The sequence below is a fragment of the Rhopalosiphum maidis genome, chromosome 1 (assembly GCF_003676215.2).
Source record: "Rhopalosiphum maidis isolate BTI-1 chromosome 1, ASM367621v3, whole genome shotgun sequence".
Classification (NCBI taxonomy): Eukaryota; Metazoa; Arthropoda; class Insecta; order Hemiptera; family Aphididae; genus Rhopalosiphum; species Rhopalosiphum maidis.
Genome location: NC_040877.1, coordinates 3,062,783 through 3,083,470, shown reverse-complemented (window position 1 = coordinate 3,083,470; position 20,688 = coordinate 3,062,783). Strand labels below are relative to the sequence as shown.

Here is a 20,688-nt window from a genome sequence, read left to right as displayed (position 1 = left end):
TCTATTATTAATTTTTTATTATAGTATATTATTAATTAAATCAATGCATCTGTCATACAAGTGTTGTAGAGAGAATCGTTTCTGTGTTACCAATATTGGTATTTATGGTCGATGGGGCAAGTAACTATAACCCAAGATCGGAGAGCCGCCCATGATTATAGATTTCATACATTACAGAATATTTAGCGGCATAGTAGTAAGTAGTATCATTCTAAATACAAAGTCTATTGGTTTGTGTAACTGAATAATTATAGTGTAGACTGTACCTACTTATTATAGTATTATAGGTTTTTTTTTTTTTAGCTTGATACAGCTCCGTACTAAAATCTAAACTAAGTCCTCAGTTCGTGGACATAACTTTGAATAAACATTTTCATACTGTTATTATAATAATTTGACTTCATAAAATGGCGTCTTCTCAAGGAAAACATATGCCCAAAGACACACAAATTATTGTGTCGATTATGAAAGATTTGGGAATAACTGATTATGATCAACAAGTTTTAAATCATCTTTTGGAGTTTAATTACAGTAATTAATACAGTGAAATTAAAAGTTTTCATTTTTCATTGCAATGAATTATTTTTATTTTTATTGTTAGGATATACAACACTACTTCTGGACGATGCTAAGACATTTTCAAACTTTGCAAAGAAAAAGAATGTTGATGCTGACGATGTAAAAGTTGCAATACAATTGGCTCAAGACGGAATATTTTGTCGACCTCCTCCGCGTGATGTAAGATCTTTTTGACATAAATCAACCTCTTGCTATTTTTTTTAAATCCTGTGTTAATTTATTAGATTTAAACATTTAATAAAATATTTTTGCTGATCACAAATTAATGGATTAATAATATTAGTGAAACTAATATTCACTAAAATTAATATGTTAACTTTTTTTAATGTTATAAATGTATTAATTAGAATTACAACTACCTATAGGACTAAGAAGTGAGAGTTTTATTACTTTATACTGTTTTATTTTTTAGGTATTAATGACTGCAAGTCGCGAAGTAAACAAAATACCATTACCTCCAGTGAAGCCTGCCAGTGGACTGCGAATTCCTCATGATCGTTCTAATTTCTTGCAAACAAACTACAGGCTTAGGAATGATTTGGTAATCTTAGTTAATCTTAAAAAAACTTTATTTATATTGTTTTTGTCAATTTCTTATATTAGTAAGTTGTTAGTGGTATATTTTATTTATTAAGTTACTATTTACTTTACATCACATATCTTAGTTAACTAGTAAAAAGTGTTGTGATTTTGACTTAATGATTTCTCAGTCTTCACAAATTGTTTTCATTAGGATATCAGTTAATATTTTTTAGGTTGTAAGATAATAGTATACATTTATATTTTGTAGTACTATTAGACTTACTTTTAGGAAATTAGGAGTATTCAGAAATAAATTAGACTTCTCATGTGTTATTTGGGTCTGCAGTTCTGCACTATAATATTGTAGTACCGGTTGACGGTGATAATTAATTAATATTTAATGTGTTATCTTGTACACTATTTGTATGTGTGACTTCAGAAATCGGTAGTGACAATAGAATTTTTTTATTGGGTCCAAAATATATATTTAAATTTTATACCTATATATTATTGATAAATGTTATTAGAACTTGTATAAATACAAGTTATTATTTATTTATAGTAATATTTAAATGGAAGGGGCTAACTCTGGCCCCTTTGATTGTCTTTTTGACAGTTATCTTTATAGGCAGGAGCGGTCTATTATAATAATACTATATTAACATTTTTTTTCCTATTTTTAGTACGTTTAAATATTATTATTTACTTTAGTCTTCGATTATATCACCAGATTAAGAGAACCTTTGTATTAATCCAATATTTATCGTAATATTATTATCCTGATTTAACCTTAATTTTATTGTGTTCTTTACTAGATTTTTTTCATATTGATTAACTTTTTTAGAGAAATAGAATTGTTCTAGTATAATAACATTTTCTCTGTTTTATTACTTTGATTTGTAGTACATTTTATATTCTCTATATCTATCTTATATATTATCTTACAGTTTTATCTTTTGTGAATTTCTGATGATTACTTTTTTGTTTATATTACCTTAAACATATAAATTGACTACTTTAGAATTTTCCTTATTTTTTTTTAATTAAAAATATGTAATATTTTTGTATTATATTTATTTGAAAATGATTGCTAAAAATAATATGTTTGCATCATTGCTAATTCATTGATACTTAGCATTATATACCTAATTCATTCTATTATTCAGTTTCTGAAGAAAATACTACATACTACATAATTATAGAGTAGTTATTTATTAATTTTAATTCTACTATGAGGCCAGAACTTACAAATTCAAAGCACCATTTCAACAGCATGTACATTTGTGATTTTTTGAATTTTGTTATATACATTATTTTACAAACAAATAGTTTTTTTGCAAATCAAAAAAAATTCTTGAAAATGTTGCAATTTTGAGAACTATTTAAATTTTCCTGACATGTTATTTCTTATTTTGTTTTTAATTCTCCATTAGTATTTAACTATAAAATTAGTGAACCACTTGAACTATTGTGGGTATCTAACTTATTAAACTATATTATTCATTGTTAATATTTTTTGTACTATATTTTATGTTCTTTAAATGCTTTTTTTTAAAAAGATTAATATTTATAATATTGCAATTAAGAACACGATTTTACTTATTTTAATATTTTGGTTAAAATGATTTTCTTATTATTATTAAGTTTAATTAAATTTTAATATGATTTTAAATGGCGTACCTATGTATACAATAAATATATTATAATTTGTTAAGTATTCACCGAACAATATTCGAAATGATACAATTTATTCAAACATAAAATAAAATTGAACAACTGCAATTCATGGTACAAATATAACAAAGAGAACTCTCTTTTGACTTAAATATTTGTATAATAGTATTAGGGTGTATGCACTAATATATGCACCGGTATAACATAATATGTATTACATACTACTGCTGATTTAACAAGTACAACCGTTTTAGATGGTTTTTAGCTAATAGCCAAGAGTCCAAGACACTTTGGAGAATTGCAATAAAGATATTATATAGTCTTGTTTGTCAAAGAATGTAATCATTGAAAGCCAAGTTAAAAGTGATAAACATTACGTAATGCTGTTGCCTACATTATAATAATAAGATAGTTTACAAAGACTGCCTTAATAAAATAAATTATAAAAAAGAATTTAAAGAATAATATAAGGTAAACTTATTATTATAAGAAAATCATTTTAACCAAAATATTAAAATAAGTAGAATCGTGTTCTTAATTGCAATATTATAAATATTAATCTTTTACAAAAAAAAAAGCATTTAAAGAACATAAAATATAGTAAAAAAAATATTAACAATAGATAATATAGTTTAATAAGTTAAATACCCACGATGGTTCAAGTGGTTCACTAATTTTATAGTTAAATACTAATGGAGAATTAAAAACAAAATATGAAATAACATATCAGGAAAATTTAAATACTTCGCAAAATTGCAACATTTTCAAGAATTTTTTTTGATTTGCTAAAAAACTATTTGTCCGCAAAATAATGTATATAACAAAATTCAAAAAATCACAAATGTACATGCTATTGAAATGAAGCTCAAATTCAATATTATATTTTTTTTAATGAATATTTTTAATATTTTGATGTTTAGTACTCTGGAGGAAATATGCGTAAAGCAGACACTAAAACAACAGCTGCAGAAATGTTGGAGGCATCTAGAAAAATTGAAATTGAAGATAATGCCTATCCATCATGTAATTAAATTTATCTAATTATATTTATTGATGCTTCTGAATTGCATGTCATATATTAAAGATATATGTCACATTATATAAATGGTACAACTAAATTAGTTGAAAAGTTATAATAATAGCTTTTACCTATTTAAGTATTGATCTTCATTGATGAATTTAAAATAGCATCTTAGTAAATATCTATTATACATCTAAAAAATAAAATGTTTTATCTATTAATAGTAAATGAATCTGTCCAGTAAAATTAAAAGTTTTGGTACTGTGAATAGAATAAATACACTTATAACATTTAGCAAGATTATTTGTTTGTTTGAATATTTTAATTTGATTTTATCAAAAAAGTAACTATATCATTTGTTTATTTTTCTAAATTCATCTTAATTAAATTTTACTGAAATTGTTTTAATACTGATGTAATGTTTAACCATGCCTATAAATATTAGCAGTATATTATTATGAACAAAATGTAAATACTTCTATTAGCTATTTAATATGCATGCTTCAAAATAAAAATATAATTAGTTCACATCGCAAAAAAACAGGAAAAGGGTGTTTAATTGGTCATCATTTTATTCAGGAAGGAGCAAGTTGAGCTTATTATTTTATCTGATCAACAAATTGATATCACCATTTTCTTTTTGATGAATCTTGGGTTTACAATCCAGATGTTATTGATTTAATTTAACTTAAAATTGTTATTTTTTTGTTGCCATTTTGGTTTTATATTAATAATCCATCTGTTTTATGTAATAAAAATTAATTTCACATTCTTTGTTTTATTTTATATTAAACTTAAATGATAATAAAATACTATCAAGGTAAATTATTTTAATATTCTACTTGACAAATGTTTTAAAAAAAAAAAATGGAACTTAAACAACCAATAATAATTAATTTAAATTCTTTTCTTTTCTTTAGTATATTCTTTAAAAAAATGTATAGCTTCATAGTATGATAAAAGTTACTGTTAGATATGTGAATAGTGAATATATATGGTGAAATCTCTTTAAGTGAATAATCCTCATTACAGACATTACACAGCTATACAGCTATCACAACAAATAAATTAAGGTGTGATCAATAAAATGAAAGACATAAAGAACATAAAACAAGATTTACAATTATTGAATTATCTGTCAAAAAATCAGTTTTAAATTGATTAAGACCATTCATAAACTTAATATATATTATATCAGAAGATAGTAATGACTGCTGATTTTTGGTTTGAGTATTTTATCAGATCATATCTGCAAAAACATCAATAACTATTCAAACCCTCAAAGGAAAAAAAAATAAATCAGATATAATATGGACTATTATATATTATTTATTTGTTTATGGATAATTTTAATTATTAATACACAATATAAACTAATTCTTATATTGATATTAAAATTCTATCTATAGGTTAAATTATTATCTAAAATTTAAATTTAATTTAATACCAATTTATTTTTCAAATGTTTTCATAATTCTTTATGGGTCTGTTAGAGATTTCATTGTATTTATAAAATAACAAATAAATACTAGCTTAAACTTCACAAATATCAAAATGTTAACTTAATAATATATAGTCACATGCAATTTAGATAGATTGATTTTTAACATAGCAAGTAATTCTTAATTGTAACCATAAATTTATTAATATCAATTTTAATTAATAATAATTTTCATATTTTTCAATAGCCAGTCAAATGATGAACAATTCAATGGAGTTTGATTTGCAAGAAATGATGGAAAACCGTCAGAGTAGTCAAGAAAGCATTGTAGAAAATGATAAGGATGAACTTATGGATGCTCAGGCATATCAAAACCGTTCATTTTCTGATATTGCACTTGATGATGCTGTTGAAAAACAACTCAATGATATGTAATTTATTACGGCTTAAAATATTATAAAAATTTAAAATAATATCATTCTCTTTTATTCAACATTATGTTTTAAATTTTACTATAAGGCATAGTCTACAATTAAAAGCCTATTAAAACTAATAATAAATTAATCAATTATAAGTTTATGTCTTATAAATTTATAATTTATCAATAAATTAATTTAATTTAAATTTAATTAACTATAATATACTTGTAAGTTATTTTTTTTTTTTATACTTTTACCAATTTAAAATTAAAGTACTAATTACTCTTAAGTTTTTTTTTAGTTCTTATGTATTTATTTTACTTAATATAATTATCACATGATTTAGAATATTAAATATAATAAAATAAAATATAATATCAATATTTAGAATTTTAGTTAAATATCAATGTGTAAACACTTAGTTGAAGAATTTTTTACTTTACAGTTATTACTGTTTTTATAAGCTATAAACAAGAATACTATACTAAATAAGTTTTGTTGTATTCTTTATTTGGTATATAATTGCATTTGACGATTTATAAATATTAAATATATAGGACATTATAAGATTAAGAATTGATTTATTATTTTATGATTCTATCAATCAACTCAACTTGATTATATTATTAAAACAATATTTTTTTTCTATTTTAAATGTTAAATAAAAGACATAATGTTAATACAGCTTATTGAAGTTTGACCTCAGGACAACTGACCGTCCTGACACACTTTATCGGACACCGGAATATGATTTTAAAAACTTTGATGAGTCTCACTACACTCGGTCTGCATCAATCACCTGCGCATATTAATCTTATTTTGAGTTCCTCACCTCTATGATAGTATAATTGTTATTATACTGCATATGTGTTAAAACAAATAGAAATGCATTATGTCCTAAATACTTTTTGAGGTCTTGTACAGAGGGTCCAATCAAATTTATTCCAGCTACATTATTATTAACATGCACATCTTAATATCATAAAAAATGTTAACTTTTAATATTAATTATTTATTACCTAAATTGGGAAAAATATTTTTTAATTTAAACTTATTTATAACTAACAAAGTAGGTATACTATCAAGCGTCATTGGTTGAGGCTAGGTCACTAGAAGTATGTATTTGCTCAGTTCTTGATTTTAAAGTAGCTTTTGGTCCACATTATAGGCTGTGGTAAATTGCATCATTTGAGGGTGAGTACAGCGGATCCTTGTCTGATTTGAAAAGCAGCCCAATGTGCAAGTACTTGGTTGTTGCCGTTTAACCATTATTGACGAAAAAAAAAATACCTATATTTTAAATACTTTCTCATAATATTGTGTACTGGGAATGAAATTATTGTCACAATTATAAATTGGTTATTACTTATTATTTACGTGCCACTGCTGAGTAGCTACTCGCCTCAAGCATTCGCTTGAATATCTACCTTGTTGCACTCATATGCTTATTGTAAACTCTTTTACAGTTTTTATATATTTCTATTAAATAATGTTAAAAAAAAACTTATTATTTATAAATTATTTTCGTTTTTAAAACATTTTTAAAATTGTTCTTATTCTATATAAACAGTGTTATTATAATACAAAATGTATAATTTCAAAGTAAAAAATATGTTTTGATTTTTTTTGTTTTTAATATTTTAAAAGTATCATAATTTTCTTATGATTCAATTCAGATTTATAACTTATGGTTATATAAATGTATTATTAAAAGTTATTTGAAAATAAAAAATAAATTATTATAAATTACTGAAAACGGGAACCCATTGCCGGTGTCAACCAGGGACGTATATAGGATTTTCTTGGGAGGGGGTATGAAATAATTTTTTAGTGTTTAAATAAATTAGAAAATTAATAATAGTCCCCCAAAAATGTGTATAATATTCTTAATTTTATTGCTGATATCCCAGCCAAAAAATGTCGGACAAGTTTATTTTATGAGTTGTAAATATTTAAAATTTTGATAAATATAATTAAATAAGCGAAAATCGCTGTATAAAATATGTAGGTATAATATGTTCACAAATGGATAATTTCAGATTTAAAAATTATTATTAAATAAACCAAATTTTTTTATAATTGATCGGTTTTGAGTCAAATAAAAATGAGAGGCGAATATGTATCTCTAAATAGTAAGTATATATATATACATACCTATATGATATATTTATAAATAAGTACATAGCCTGATATGTAATAGTACAAAAGGATATTATTAATATGTTAACGATTAAAAATTATATAGCGAAAAAAAATTCAGAAGATGATTTAAGATATGTAGTTAATATATAGTAAAGAAACATTTTTTATTTTTTTCAGTTTTGTATAACTGACGCTGAGGGAAGTGCTTTTGCATTACTGTTGCCACGTCGCCATCGTTTATTGATAAACAACGATTTCTGATACCTAGTTATACAATAGCCAAATGGGTTACATCGGGCATGCCCTGCTTTACGCCCTCACAATGTTTTATTTACAGACATTTTTGTTGACGGGCCGACTGAAGATCGCCGTCCTGAATGTTTATATGCCTTTTCGATGCTATGACTGTCGACCCTCCCTATGAGTGATATGATATGAAGTACCTTCGATGGGGTTACGATGACAGTTGCTTACTTTCAAGTTCCTCGTTCTCAATTATTGCTATCTATGTTCTGCCTCACCTTTTTGTTCTCTTCCTTCATTATCAGGATTTCTTCCATCCCAAGGGGCCAAATAGGAAGTCGGAAACGTTGTCTGATGACTGCAGCCGGCTGTTCAGGAATGGACGCTTTTTCATACTGTAATGAGATCACTATTGTGGGCAATCGAAGGTGATCGGAATAGATGATGCATATTTCGTCATTGGTTCAGTTTATTTTGTACAGAATATAGTAGGAACCTATCTTTGTATATAATACTATTTGGCTATATTTAGCTTCCCTATACATGGAAGCATGGGCACCCGCAGGAAATTTATCAGGGAGGAGCATATTTTTTTTTTTTATTGAATCATAATATAAGTACAAGTTTACATTTTGACATACAGAATCAAAATGATTATCTATCTCTTATAAGCAATGCTTGAGTTAGAGATAGGGAGTAATTAAATTAAATTTAGACAGTAAAAAACATTTTATAAAATAAACAGAAATACAATAGAATAAAAATATCAAATAAATAGGTATATATAGTTGATTATTGATATAAAGTCAAAGACCAGAAGATTAAAATTAAAATTTAAAAATTACAAAGACGAGATTCATAATGAAATCAAACACCAAAAAATACAATAAAAAAAGTTTATTCCTTGTAAAGTACAAAATGTGTTAGAATTATATGAAATCAAATACCAACCCCACAGACTAAAGTAAAAATATCGATGAAATGTTTATAAATCAAAATAAAAATTAATATATACATTCTATTTGAATTTCAGGGAGGAGGAAATGCCCCGTTTTACCCCTCCTCCGGGCAACCATGCATAGAAGGTTTCTATACTTAATTGAGGATCGTTCAGTCAATGTTTGAATACGGTTTTATTTATTTTTAATTTAAATTGTATTGTTACAAAAATAAATTACATATACAGATAAGTGTAGTATAATAAATTATATTATTTAATAAGTAATACATAATAGTTTATGACGTTATGTTTTAGGACTCAAAGTAATAAAAGTAAATATAAATCAGTCAATAGGTATCTACTATAATTTGTAAATACATTATTTTCATTATACTCAGTCACATTTCTTCGAAAGGCTTATTATAAAATAAACATAGGACGGACGCATATAAATATAGAACCACTGCAGTCAATAAAATATGTTAAATTAAAAATTGAGATTTATTTAATATGAAACTAGATGCATTCATCGTTTAATTTATTTTTATACGCCTGACTTTAAGATGCTGCAATTGCTGGTGTATCTATTGAAAGCAGAAGGAATTGACAAAATAATAAATATATTATGTCTATTTCACTATAATCATCATCTGAAAATTCTAAACAATTAAATCTAAAATGTTGACGGTACTAAAACTATAGATAACTTGCCAAGATATTATGAGGTCGTATATTGTATCATGTATATAAATATAAATTATGAAGTATGAAATATAAAGAAAGTACTATACAGATACACACACATATACAAATAATTATACATATAAATATATTTTATAAAATAAATATATTATAATTTATAGTTAATATAATAATATTACCTAACCTATATGTATTACAACATTACAATTATTGGTAAGCAATTTTCTGAACAAAAATTGCAAAGCACTAAGAAGATACCATACTCGCGTGTATTATACCCGTTTACAATAAAGTTATAAAATTGCAAATTTAACGTTCACTCTAAAAATGTTTACCAAATGATTATGTAAAATTAATAAGACATAGTAAAAATATGCAAATAAACATTCATCACTTTCTATTAGAGTGAAACAGAATAATTAAAATGGTATAGCGACTAGCTGTGGTACTCTATTCAAGTTAACGCTGTAAGCAACACGTTACAAGGTATAATGAAGTATAATATCATTCATCACATAATTTGTATCGTTGTGGACTCAATAGGAATGCGCAAAAGTCAGTAAGCTCAACTTGAATAGAGTATAGGTAGTAATATTAATATTAATTACACTAATTAATAGTTTATAAATATTCTAAGCAGGGTTCGTTCGGTCTTGATATCAATATTCTTCATAATTGTAATAATCGTCGTTCTTATTGTCGTTGTAATAATCGTCCTCTGCGTCTTCTTGTCGATAATCGCTGTCCGGAGGAGCTAGCACTCCGTCACCAAATTCTTCAGCCACTTCTCCCATACCGATCATATTGGCGAAACCGTAAATCAACCTATAGAATAGTAACTTGACAAACTTCATAATTGTTGTCTCACGCTGTTTCCTCAACTTCGATCCACTCGTCCACTAAAAAATTACACACAAACAAAAGTTCACAGTAGGTAATTGATATATTTATTCCGTTATTTACTATGCCAAAAACAGGTATACTCACTTCTATCATACAAAATAGAGCTAGACATAGGGCTAACGTCAAGTGACGTCGCAGTGTCATTATTACGCTCCGGCAGAATAGGTATAGATTTGACAGTGATAATATCTCTTGGTATTTCACATCACTTCACGCCTGAAAACTATACGATACGATATATGAATTCATAAGCGCAATTTGAGGGGGGGCTAAGCCCCTCAAAATCGATCATAGTCCCTTAAAATGGTTTATATATATCCCTTTTCACCTTTACATACCTCAGGGAGTATACAAACAGTAAATATATACAAATTATAATAGCTCCCCCCCAAATTTAAAACTCAAATTTCGTCTACGTATGAACTACGAAAGGGGAAAGCATCTGCGTATGTTTATATTCATATATATATTATCAACACCACAAATGCATTAAAAGCTGAATTTTCGAATTTTAAAAATAGGTACCTATGTTAATCATATGGATAAATTAAAAAGTAGGTAGTTAATACATAGTAATTACATATCCAATACCTAAACTTAAGCACTACATGTGTGTAGATCTATATATTGACTATTATTACCTTTTTGTATTTATCATAGTATTATGTATGATGTATGAATAATGAATGTATGATTATAGTCAAGATGTGTTAGTCTAGATTGTTAACATTTTTAAGTAGATTATTTTCAGTCTACTCTAATAATTTAATAATTATTTATGTAGGGAGGGAGGGGGTTATTTTATTTTTTGTATACCTCCATATAAAGAGTAGGTATGTATTTATAATGGGGTTGCAACCATGCATGAAGCGGCAATTTGCTGTAAAGTCTAAACGATAATTACATTTTCAACATTTTTAAAACCTATTTTATAGTACTTATATTTACTGTAGTCAGTAAGTATTGCACCTATCTATATTCAGGTATATTACAGCTGTATCGCCCCAGACGTTACACAGCATTATAGTCGTATTTTGTGTGCGGATCTGTAGATAAAACCGAATATATTTTAGAATTATTACTTCCCAGTTATTAACGCATAACTATAGATCGAAAACTATACATAGCGATTTTAGACTTTATTTATAGAGACAACAATGATCAGTTCATCGTCTTAAATTCGATTGTAAAATCGTGAGAAATCATATTTTTCATAAACATAATACATACAACGATAGGTGTTGTTATTATTATTTGTATATTAGAAAACACATTTGTAATTATTTTCTAAATATTAATTGTATTGTATTTAATATATTATAGGTATTAACTATTGTTTGTCGGTATTATTCGGTACTCAGACGATGGACATCAGAAAGTTGAAAATAAAGTAACGGAACCGCCTAAAACTGGTCTCCGATAGTCCAGATTCTACAAACGCCGCGTCCTTGACTTTCTAACGACATTTCATTATATTAGGTATATATACCATGCGTGTATATAAATACAATATATTATACAGAGTGATTCACCAAACATGCTCGCCCCCATTTTTTCCTTTAATAATAAATGTTTTCAAATTTCGATTTTTTGGAATTTTTAAATATATTTAAAAATTGTTTTTTCAAATTCTGAAGATATTCTTGAATTACTTAAAGAAAGTCTTGTGGTGATAGACACAGATTTTTATTTTCGTATGAGTTTCAACTTTCTTACTGTAAATTATTTAGTGGTAAGATTTATTTTGATGTTCTATTAAAAATTTAGAAAATTTAAATGCGTAGTTCCTTGGAAACTAAAATGTTTATATTTATAGTATAAAGACAAAATGTAGTCCTTACAATTATATTAACTTATGTGCGTAATATTGTTTCTAGAATTTATTATACTTGGACAGTTGGACAATTTTTATAAATTATAAATGTCAATAGATTAATATTAATTATAAAAATGTACAAATCATAGCCCCCATATCTTCCAAACTTTTATCATGGGCGATGGGCCTATAATATTATGCTTAGTGAGTATACAAGACACAAAGTTGAATAACTTAAAAATTGTTTCAATTTGAATTTTGTAATTTTTTTTTGTATTTTTGTAGAAAAATTCGCTAAATAATTTACAGTGGAAAGTGGAAGTTCTCGTTTGAAAAATATATATTTGTATTTCCACAAATGATTTTAAGTAATATAAAAAATTCACAAGAATTTGAAAATAGGCTCTTTAAGCTTATATAAAAATTCCATTAGGAAATATGGTTAAATAATGTTGAGTAACAACATTATTGATGAAAAAAGGGGGCGAGCATACTCGGCGAATCACTCTGTATATATTATAATTTATGAAGCAGTAGATGTCCGATATTATTTAATATAGATACGCTCCGTGTACAATAATTTATTATATTATCAAGACAATATACAATGGAACTGCATCACATCATATTATATTATAAGTATTATGTAGTAATATGATTTTCTTGGCACCCTCATAGTCCAACGATCTTTTACAGTTTTCGGTTTATTTAAATGACGCGTTCACCGCCGTCTCATCGATGATCTATTCTCTACAGAACAATGTAGTATTATAATAATATTGTACATCGCGCGGCGACAGTCATTCATTAATCAAACACCACGCCGAACAATGGTCATCGCTGCAGTCGACATTCGTGCAATGCCGATGAACAAGGCGTACATGTATATGTTTACAGTCAATAAATTATTGGGGACCTCTGAAAGCGCCTATGCCCATTATAGTATATTGTACACAAACTATCGTGTATTATTGATGATCATAGTAATTGTCTCTGTATATAAGTGTTGGACAGAGTTTCTTTTCGTGGGGTACCTATACAGAGTTTTATCACCACAATAATAGCAATCGGATGTTCGGATAACGATGAAATGACGTTCTGTTTCTGTATCGTACGATACTTCGATGCAGCCCGTTTTAATAACTAATAGCCGATGGGCGCGTCATACCGGATCCTATAAACATCGATTCAAATCGTAAATAGTACATAATATTATAACACGCTTTTTTTTTAATCATGATTAATTTTTCGAAAACAATATATTATTGACAAATCGATTTCCCTCAAAACAATACAACGGTGATGATTGTATTTGAAAACAGCGAAGTTGTCAGTATTTTACGAATGTTGTGATATTATTCAGTTTAGGTGATAATTGAGAAATGTTAATGTAATACAAAATACTTACATGAAAAAATTACATTTATCGCATTCAAAATCGGCAACTAATAAGTAATAATATATACATATTATATTTTGTATTTACTTGTATTGTTTATCGATCTATCTATCTATATATTATAATAAAATATGTAGTAGGTATGTCACCGAATGTCCACGTTTCTATACAAGTACTAAGTAGGTAAGTTTAGTATGTATACATTGTGATTGAATATATACTATATTATACTGATGTGGATTGCCGATATCATATTTAATTTTAAGCAGGTAGTTTTTAATTAATAAAAAAAATATAGTAATTTTGTGATTATATAAGTATTATTTTACAGGAAAATGTAAATAAGTTTAATGATTGGAGCTATTTAAATTGGTTTTCTTAATATCAAAAAATATAACATTTTAAAATTTAATATTAAAAATGTGGTATTTTTTTAAAAAATAAATATGCATCCTAGATAGAAAAGTCTATTGGAGAATGGAGATCATAGGAAATGTATAGAAATATTCTTAAAATTAAAATAGTAGATATATAATTATTGAATTATAATTATTTGTATGTATGGACTGTTTTGATGACTTTTAATAGTTCGATCGTAGTGGTGAGTTGTGCTGAGGATTATTTGAAGCCTTGAAAAGGTGAGTAAAGGAGAAGATTTCTTCTCGTTCTTACTAGTACTTGTTATGATTGTAAGCTTAATAATTCAATGGTAAGTGAAATCATGTATAGATTTAGAAATTACTTTTGTTTTTTATAATTATGTTGTATCAGTCATATTGAAAGAATTACAAATAAAGCTTTTTACATTTATAGGTTCCATTACAGTATTGCACCTATGCGTTCAAATTTAATATTTTATTTCTTTTGAGAAATTTATATTTTGCATTTGTCAGATATTAATTAGAGTAAGTATATACTTTTCCTATTTAGTACTTACTAAATAACTTTTATAAAACTTAAAATCTCGCAGGAGTTCAAGTTTTTTCTCTAACCTTTGAAGTCAACGGAATTCTAATTCTAGTGGTATTATTTCATATTTTAAGTTAAAATCATTAATTAAAAGTAAAAGTCACTTTCTTTAAGTATTTTTACTAAAATTATTAAATAACTTTATGAACGTACAGATTACACGTATTTTTTGCATCGATTAAATTTTCGAATTAATACTGAATACTATTAGATATACTAGAGAAATTAAGAAATTTTTTTAAATTAAATAAAATACGTTTATAAAACAATTTATATTTTAGTAATTTAGACTATTTAGGGCATCAATTTTCTACAGGGCTACAAGCGATAAACATGATAATATTAATACGCCTACATTTCAATGATTATTTCAATTGTGAATTGTCCGTTTAAATACTCATAGATTTATTATATCAGGTATATCTTATAAAGAAAAACAAACCGTGAAAAACTGATAAATATTATTTTCACTAGCCTTCATTAGACCATACAAGTAGTTGTATTATTGAAGTATAACTATATTATACATAGACATTGTACAATTGTACAGATTGATCAGTGATTTAACAAGTAATAACAGACTAAAACAAAAATAGCTTTTTAAAACACAGTGAAAACAATCTTTCTCTAATATAAATACTGTAGCTCACCCAACACGACCTCCATTCATACAATAAGACATCTTATTATAATATCGAATATCGACGTACGTGTTAAAACTTATTAATATATTAATTACTATATAACTATATTTAAGTACAGCACTTGACATTAAAGTGTGAAACTATAAAAATAAAATAAAAATATAATGATATCCTATACGGTATTTTATGTTTAACTGCGTATAAAATTGGTATAGTTATAAATCACAATAATTAATTGTGAATTGTTATGTATTGTTAAATTAAATCGGTTATAAATTTAATATAAGTGAGAACGTACAATTTTCCACGAAAGTATTGACGCGTTGTTATAGGTATGCACTGGATAGTTTAACGATTTATGGATACCTAATAAATTTAAATTGTTTTATAATTATTACAATCAGATGGATAATCGGCTTGAAAAAATATTTTTTCTTCTCCAGTCATGCTTGATATTTGTTGTATGAAAAATTGTAAAATAATGTTTGTAATAGGTACTTATTTATCTATAATTATTAAAGGTTCAAGAGCTATAAATAGTGATTGGTGGGAAGATTTTTCTCCTTCAAAATAATATTTTTAGTTGGTCTTCTTATTGATTATATGGTATGTACTATGTATATATTTTTTAATCGAAGATAAAATAAATTTTGATTATTAATTATTGAAAAATATTATTTTTACCTCCCACTTTAATCTCAGAACTATACGACCTAACATTCAATCAGACATAAATTACTAGATGTTTAAGCTGTTGAAACAATAATAGGGGAAAAACTATAGTGTACTGATAAGATAATAACATATTTTAATTAAAAAGAATTAAAGCAGTAATACTATTAATGTTGTATTATATTATAACTATAAGTATCTACTTATAATAATAAATTATAAATTAAAATAATAAATGTATATAATAAAATCAGTTTTTATTACAATAATAATAATAATTAACTCTATAATATGCTATATTGAATATTTAAAATATCCCCTAGTATATTCAAGGAGCTTAAACTAGTTAAACTATGGGTTAAGCTCGAGTCACGTTTTGGAGGTAATCTGCAAAAGTTTGAAGTTTTCAGTTTTAGTAAAAAAAAAAAAAAATACAAGCCTGTGGTATTCAATAAATTACCACTCGACCTATTGCTATAAGATTAAGAAATTTTCCATCTGTATGGTATTAAGATTTAGGACAAAAATTAACATTTGAAGGGATTTCAAACGGACTGTTTTGTATAATAAAAAGATCTATGTATTTTCATTCTGAATATTGATTGATTTAATTACGTGCTACAGTTATTAAAAACAACTTTATATTTCTGATCTTGTCTTATTTATATTTTGAATTTTACAACTTTTAAACAAATTTATACATTCACTTATCATATGTTGACTTTAAAAATGTCGTATACAATGTTTATTGTGCATTACCGTTATTCAACAACATTAATAATTATTAATTGTGCTTGTTCAAATAGTTTAATCAAAAAAGTGATTCGTCGGATCTAAAGTAAAGGTATTAAAACGTTCAAATCCGTTTTTAAAATTAAAATTAATATGTTTAATTGAAATACATAAAGTTTGAGCCATTTAATATAAGATTTCTCTTATAAGATTATCATAGGTACCGGAAAAAAATGACGTAAAACGACATACTTATAAAAATAAAGTAATTGAAAAAAGTGGTTTTAAAATATTAAATGAATACATTACTATTTTTAATTACAAATATACATACGATCTACCTATACTGGCTATACTTATGGTTAATATACTATATTCAATATTGCATGAGCTCAAAAGTCATCAAAAATTAAGTGTAATCTTGTACAATGATCATTGATCAATAATATTACTTACAATACTACGCGTATTAAGGGGATTGGAAGCGATGATTTCCTGTCTTTATCTAACACACACGCAACATAGGATTATAGACGTGTTCTATTTCCAACGTACCAATTGATATAATGAAGAAATAAGAATTCTGAATACAGATTTGAATTCGTTATAAAGTCTACTTGAGATTGACTATCCCACATTTTTGATTTTATTCTCCCAAAATCCGGAAAACGTTATATTAAAAAGAGTAATTAAAAAATTGACATATTTCAATTTTTGGAGTAGTAAAAATCAAAAAATCAAAAACGTGGGAAAGTCGATCTCAAGAAGACTTGATGATAAATTCAAATCTATATTAAGAATTCTTATCGTTTCATTATATCAATCGGTACGTTGGAAATAAAACACGTCTATAATCCTATGTTGCGTGTGTGTTAGACAAAGACAGAAAATCATCGCTTCCAATCCCCTTAAGTACCTACCTATATCGTAATATAAATCATAATTTAATTTAGTCACACATTTTAGAAATTTACAAATAATTTTAATTAACAAATTATTATTTGTTAAACATGGGTAGTTCACAATCAAAGATAGAATTTTACAATGATTAAATAAAATAATATATGCATTGTATGATTTCATCGCGTATATATAGGCAATATAAATATAAAAAAAGATATGGTCACAAATGATTGTTCGTTTAGAGTTTATTGATGTATAATAGATGTACCAAAACATTGAAAAAGCTAGAATAATACTAAAAATTGATAATTTTGCTATAAAAGTACAAAAAAATATATTTAATACTTTTATTATAAGTAGGTAGTGATAAAATAAAAGACCCCTGAAAAAAATTAAACTGCAGATAATAGGTACTAAATACTTAGTAGTCAACAGAAAATCTGATATAATATCAAAACTTCATATAGTAAATAATCTAAAAATTAGTAAAAACAATTAAATGAATCACACGAATACTTTATTATAAAGTGATAATTAATAAAAGTGAAAATTATATTTTCATTTAATATTTAAAATTGTATATAGTTGGTGGTCCTTTTTTAATTGAATACAGTTATAGTCGATTCTTTTGTTAAATAATAAAATAAATAATTGATTATTTTAATACGAATATTTAAAATGCGTTTAACTAAAGATAGGTACATAGAAATTTAAATTACGACAATTACATTTTAATAAAAACGTGTGTTCATCACTCACCTGGTAACTATGTACTTATACGTTTATTATTAAATTTACAAAAATATACAGAAATACGACCGCACTGTGAAATTAAATATTATTCGTATTATCTCGGATACGAGATTTTGCAGGGAAGATAAAAAAAATAATGAGTATCATTAGGCATGTAGTAATATAGGTAACGATTAGTACCTCTTAATAGTTAAGCACGATCACGACTAAACGCGAACACATTTCTTGATCCGTTTCTAGACGCAGTCACATGTGCCAGCTATATCTACCTACTTAGTTACCTACGCGTATACCTACCAACAGGTATCTGCAGTTTCTAGCAGTCCATTCGTTATCGTATATCGTCTCCACTAACTGTATTCCCTCTCTCTTATACTGCTTGGCGCACGTATCGGACCAACTAAAAAATATCTACACACAGTTGTAAACACCTAGACATTGCGGTAGTCAATAAAAATCATGATTTATATATATATATATATTTGCCGGATCCCAAGACGGACGTCAGACAATTAATATTATTATTCGCCACGCTCGTGCGCGTGTCTATATTGCAGTCTACATCCGACGGTGGCGACGCTCTCGCCTGTCAATATAATGTATAATATATTACGATCAAATTTGAAGTCATACCGTCGGAACTTGTAAACCGCTTCTAAGACCGTAGAATCTGACCGTGCAAAACAATTTTATAACCTAAAAACTTTGAATACGTGTCCCATGCGAAAAATTTAATTTGATTTGCAAATATATATATATATATATAATAACAATAATAATATACGTATATAATAATACAATCTGCATTTATTGTATTAATTTACTGATACCCATTTTTTCAAATGATTGACGATACGCAGGTACAATAATTTTAATTAAAATATAATTTAGAAGTTTCTATTAATACTTATAAAAAAAAGTGATTATTTTATTATAAAAAAAGTAAAACCATTTTAACTATAAAATATTAATAATACAAAATTAATAGTAGATATAAAAAGTTTTTAATAGTTTTTTGGTACCTAGTTAATTCGATGAATGCGTCCTTTACTCACGTTATCCAAAATCATCTATAATACGTTAATTGTTAACTTAAATACTGCTGAGGTCCTGAGGTACAGGACCTATACAGACATACTTGATATTGCATCTATCAACACAGTATTAATAGTTAAATATCAACTACGTTTTCATAGAGATCCGAATCTCCTAATCTCCTTCGTTCGTTTAACACTAGGTTTACCCCATCATTGACAAGACTGTCGTTATAAAGAGCCACGCGAGAAAGTTCATTGAATACTGATATGTTTCTGACGCTTCCTACTTACCATCTGACCCTATAATTTCTGGTTTTTAAGCGTTGACCTACAATTTAATAAAATTGCAATGTCTATATCAATATTGATTTATTTTTTAAAAATAATTATCATGCAGTTTAGCATTAATAGATAACTATAAACCCACTTATACACATATCATATATTATTATTTATTATTGTTCGTTAAGTTTTGAAAGAACTTATTCGATTACAAAGCCCAAACATGAGTAAATAGGTACTGTAAATATTAATTAAATAGCCAGTGTATACAGTATACTCTCTATACAAATAACGGATAAACATTTGAATTAGATCAACAAATTATAGTAGGAACTTTTAATCGTGACTAAATTTGTTTAGTTTGCGTTCTAACACTATATAAACAGTATTATATTCATAAATGATCATATCAGTACCTATATACCATAAGTCTATAACTGCATCTAACAGTGCATTTAAATTAGGTAGGTACCGTAAGATAAGTATAACGTATGGAAGACGATTCGTGTACTATACGTGAAATAATAATATATAATATATAATGAGTAGGTTATTCTCACGCTAATTATTATTTCTCATCACGATTTGTGTAAGTTATAAGTCGTCCTATTTACCTATATTCCTATTTATAAGACAGAATTCTGAATTATAAATGACATTAATTTCATTCGTATCTACTGAATTGAAAAATTTAACACACGTGTATACTGTAGATAATATATGATGAGATGTGTTTTGACTTGAGTATATATTATTATACGCATTGTCGTATATATCATATATGTATAGAACAATACTATACTATTATACGTAGTTGTACTGTTTTTAGTAACTATACACATTATACAGATTGTCTTTCGTTACATATTCGTGTTTTAAATTCATTAAAAATACC

At 26.0% G+C, this 20,688-nt stretch overlaps 2 protein-coding genes across 4 annotated transcripts; one reads left to right on the top strand and one right to left on the bottom strand.

The window, feature by feature from the left end:
• The first annotated feature begins 49 nt into the window (after positions 1-49).
• On the top strand, positions 50-5,712 carry LOC113550632 (transcription initiation factor TFIID subunit 9-like). Its single transcript, XM_026952585.1, has 6 exons — positions 50-196; positions 304-531; positions 602-738; positions 992-1,120; positions 3,696-3,798; positions 5,485-5,712. The coding sequence occupies exons 2-6, from the start codon at positions 408-410 to the stop codon at positions 5,670-5,672; spliced, it is 681 nt and encodes a 226-aa protein (XP_026808386.1). The 5' UTR covers positions 50-196; positions 304-407; the 3' UTR covers positions 5,673-5,712.
• Positions 5,713-7,898: 2,186 nt separating this feature from the next.
• LOC113549741 lies at positions 7,899-18,772 on the bottom strand. Of its 3 annotated transcripts, none has more exons than XM_026951198.1 (3): positions 18,655-18,772; positions 10,671-10,809; positions 7,899-10,582 (listed from the first exon to the last, which is right to left on the bottom strand). In XM_026951198.1, the coding sequence occupies exons 2-3, from the start codon at positions 10,728-10,730 to the stop codon at positions 10,343-10,345; spliced, it is 300 nt and encodes a 99-aa protein (XP_026806999.1). In that variant the 5' UTR covers positions 10,731-10,809; positions 18,655-18,772; the 3' UTR covers positions 7,899-10,342. The 3 variants fall into 3 exon arrangements, with proteins under 3 accessions (XP_026806999.1, XP_026806998.1, XP_026806997.1); XM_026951197.1 differs by having other exon boundaries at positions 18,450-18,756; XM_026951196.1 differs by having other exon boundaries at positions 18,481-18,756.
• Between the last annotated feature and the right edge of the window lie 1,916 nt (positions 18,773-20,688).